We start from the raw sequence: 4,208 nt of genomic DNA, 5'->3' as shown, positions 1-4,208 counted from the left end.
AAGTTCTTTTCGTACCAAGATTTAGCTCTTTCTGACACAGTCAAGAAATTCAGTGTTGTAGTTAAAAGCAGTTTTGGTTATTGGTGACTCTCTATGAATTAAAAAAAAAAATTTAGACATAAAGTATAGAGAATACAACAAACAAATAATGTTGAACCCTTAATTTTATTAGATGGTATTTATTAATTTTGAATTTTCAGCGTTCATTTGTGAAATCCCATATCAGAACATTATAATTATGTAAGTAGTGATTAATTATAAAATGTTGTATAACAAGTTAGTATGATTTTCTCAGTAGTAAGCAGTGGGCTGTGAAGCAAGATGCCACAGTGACCTATTTTCATTTTACATACAAAGCCTTATAGGATTTATTAGTTATTGGTTTTATGACCTAGATTTATGTAACCTGACAACTTTCAATAGTATTTTTCCCTGTTGGCTGGTAAAGAACACTGACACTTTACAAATAATTAAATAACTAAATTCTGAGACTCAACAGGTGAAGCGTTCTTTGCTTAAATATGCTCTTAGATTGTTTCTTATATCAAGAAAAATATTACTGGCAACATTTTTCTGGGTGCCATGGTTTAGGGTGGGTAGTAACATATCCCAGGAAGAAGAGTTAGTTACCTACCTGATAGGTTTGAAAAAATTGTCTTATTAAAAAAACTGGTAATATAGGGGCTAGATTAGAGGGAAGTACAGTTGATAGAGAAGAGGTGGGGAAGTGAAGTGGTCTTTAAATATTTGAAGAGATTACAAGATTACTAATTTTGGCCCCAGAGGGGAAAACTCTTGTTGGTGCTGATGGATGTTGCTGATATTGTTTATGTGCTTACTGTGTGCCAGGCATTGGTTTAAATGTTTTGCATTTGTTTATTTAGTGCATACAATCTTAGGAGGTAAGATCACAGATTAAAGATTCCAAGGAAGAAAGTTTTCCTTTCCTTAGGTAAGAAGATTCTAGCAGTTTCTGTTGGCTGGCATTGGAAAGGGATGTTGTAGGAAGGGTTGGGCCTTGTTATTGACAAGGGTTCAGGCACAGCCTAGATGGACACTTTATGCTTAGAAAGGAAACTCTCAGATTGGATTCAGGCTTGTGTCAGAATTCTGGTTATGTGTCTTCTGACTTTAAATGGTTCTGTGAGGTTTTTTTTTTTTTCCTTAAATCTATAAATAGCCATCTAATACAGAACAGTAGCCTCTGATTGGTGGGACATTTAAAATAGTACATGGCCTTTTTATTATAAATATGTCTTGAACTTAAGATAGTTTTTGGAAATTTGACATTATACAATCTAGAAAAGTTTAATCTTAATGCAATCTTTAAAAAAAATCCACTGGTACTTAAAAGATTTTTATAGATTAGGGAGTATACTTTAATGTTTTTAAGTATATCACTTTGCTAAATTAACTGGGACTTGAATTTCTTTTAGAGCTTTCTCAAATTAGTCCAATTGCTAAGAGAGAAGCATAAACAAGATTGGGTTATACAACTTGAATTAAACTCAGTTTTATTTTTATTTTAAAGTAACAGTGAAGCAAGTTGATTAGCATGTTATTGATGCTTCAAAATATCCTTGGCGTTATTAGTTCTTATCTCTCTTTTTAATGTAATTGACCTGAGAGAAAGTGACTACTCATATCTGTGTAATTAAGCTGTACTATTTCTTAGCTCGTGTATGTCAGTCTTTGTTTTATTCTCTTCTATATACCAGCCACTACCAAATTAAGATAAAAGTACTGCTTATCATATAATTTCTCAGTTCAGAATGTCACCTTCAGTGACCTTGAATTGCCTTTCTTGGGCAGTCTGCAAGTCCTGCCTGGGCTCAAGGTCCTCTGTAAACAGGAGCCTGTTGGGATTCCTCTCTGGCTCAGCTTCCCACCAACTCATCCTGCTCCCACCAGCCGGCTCTTTCCTGCCTCCTCCTCATGCCATGATGGCCTTCTTCATGCCATGATGGCCTTCTCTGTGGAGTATCCTCTCCCTGTGCCATCCTGCCTTCGTCTTCACTCCCCTTCTAGGAAGCCTTTCCCAACAATACTTCATCTTTAAATTCTTTTGTATATTTATGATCTTTACTTAATAATTGCTGTATATTTTCACAAGTAGGTTTTATATATTTTAGTAATACTGTATCCTAGGTTTGTTTATTAAATCAGTAATTCAAAGTGAACGTTATTTGCTCAATGAAGCTGAACTGTTAACTTTGACCTTTCTTAGATCACATTCTTAATAGACTTGTTTTTTGTTTTGCAGTTTATAGAAGGGTCGTTTGAAGAGTATTTAAAGCGTTTGGAAAATCCACAGGTATTTAAAATTCTTTAAAATGCAGTGTTAATCTTATAATGTATAGAAGGGTTACGGTACAGTGTATTCTATTTGCTTATCAACATTTCCTATAAACGTGGTAGGTACTCGTTTTATGTAGCACTTGATTGGAAGATATTGGAGCTGTATACTAGAGGTTGCCTCACTGAGTCAAAGTTGTACTGTCTGTATCTATATCATAATGGCATGTATAGGTAGCACAGAAGATCGGAAAGAACACAGGTAATGATTTTCAGACTGCTATGTTGGTGTGGTTACGGAACTTAGACAGGGTGAGGTTTGATGATATCTTCTTAGGCAGTGGAGAAGGCAGAGTTTTTTAATGTTGATTCCATTTCCCATGATCACCTTATGAATGGAAGAAACTCTTGAGAAAGAAAAGGACAGGGCTTCCCCACCAACTCCTGCTGCCACATTTTCTCAATCATGTTGAAGTTAAAAAGATTTTCCTCTTTTCTGCTTACAAAACTAATAGTCTCATTGTAAAAATCAAATTTCTTGGAATGCTGTTTAGAATGTTCAGGCTTTCCATCATCTTTTATTAAGTTAAAAATAACATTGGCAAAGGAAAAAGCTAAAAAGAGGTAGGAAGTAAAGAGAACGTAACATAGGATCAGTGGTGTTTGATCAATGAGTACTGTATCCATTTGCTTCCCTAATGCCAATTTGAGTGCTTATTATGTTGGTCATCCTGGGGATGCAGAGAGAATGGACATATAATCAAAGAGTTTCCCTGTCACAGGAAAGAAAGTCAATGTAATTTAGAAAATAACATATGTCATAAGAGGGTTAGCTATGATGCTGTAGGCATTCAAAGTTTTATTTCAGCTCGGTGGACAAAGGCAAGAGTTTGAGGATGAGTTAACTTTTGAAGTCTGAGAAGATTCTAAATAGGAAATGCCTAGGTTGAAGGGGATTCTAGGCTAAAGACTGAGCAAGGAAGATTCAGAAAACAGTTCAGTTTGTGTGGAAATGGAACATGTGAGGGTAAGAAGTAGTGAGAAAGAAGTTGGAGGGCAAGTTGGGGCCAGATCATTAGAGAACCTTTAAAGCTTTTGGCCATTGTTTCTCAAAGTGTGATGTATAGGTTATTTGTATCAGAATAATCACACCCATTGAGCTTGTAAAAAATGTGTATTCTCTGGCCTCTGTTCCAGACCTGAATTGGTTTTGTTTCTATATGCCCATCTTGGGGCCTAGGTATTGAGTATTCAAGGCTTTTGAGGTAGAAAGTAAGAGTCATGGTTACTCATTGTAACTCTCAGCCCCCAACATATTCTCTGTCTCCCTTCACTGCTTTATTTTTCTCTGTAGTGCTTACAGCATCTAGCATACCCTATAACTGCTTTCTATTACGATTAAGAGCCATGAATACAGAGGTCTGTGTGTTTTGTTCACTGCTGAGTACCCCAGAGCTGAGAATAGTGCCTGGCATTTCTTTTGACTGGTTGGGTGAAAGACTATTTTGTAAAAATAGTTTGAGGTGAATGAGGCTGGGGCAAAAAGACATCTTTTATAATGGTTTAAAAAATTGTTTAATGTGTGGAAAAATGTACACATTATGTTAAGTGTAAAATGGAATAAGTATGGTATTACTTCAGTTTTGTAGGCAAATAGTCCCTGAAGGCCATTTTTCCAAATACACCCTGACTGTGTTTTCATGTAAACTTTTTATGCATGTATTATGATTACAAATTCATTTTCCTGAGGTTTACATTTTTCTCTTATAGTTTACAAGCCTTGTTGAAGGCGAACATTGTATATTTTTACTGCTTTGAAGAATTTTCATGGTTACCTTTCAGTTTGGGGTGCCTGATTGTTCAGTTTGTGTGTGTTGAATGATTGTTAAATATGTACCATGTTATATGTAATA

At 35.4% G+C, this 4,208-nt stretch overlaps 1 protein-coding gene across 4 annotated transcripts in view; it reads left to right on the top strand.

Annotated features, from left to right (window-relative positions):
- OTUD4 (OTU deubiquitinase 4) overlaps positions 1-4,208 on the top strand; it is a 46,188-nt gene that overhangs the window by 5,165 nt on the left and 36,815 nt on the right. For all 4 annotated transcript variants that reach the window (XM_003790195.3, XM_023513439.1, XM_023513440.1 and 1 more), the window contains exon 3: positions 2,264-2,314. In XM_003790195.3, coding sequence (XP_003790243.2) covers positions 2,264-2,314 — 51 coding nt within the window. The remainder of the gene's footprint in view (positions 1-2,263; positions 2,315-4,208) is intronic.

Source organism: Otolemur garnettii, unplaced genomic scaffold, assembly GCF_000181295.1.
Source record: "Otolemur garnettii isolate 467f Iridium unplaced genomic scaffold, OtoGar3 scaffold00041, whole genome shotgun sequence".
Classification (NCBI taxonomy): domain Eukaryota; kingdom Metazoa; phylum Chordata; class Mammalia; order Primates; family Galagidae; genus Otolemur; species Otolemur garnettii.
This window is presented reverse-complemented; position numbering and strand designations above follow the sequence as displayed.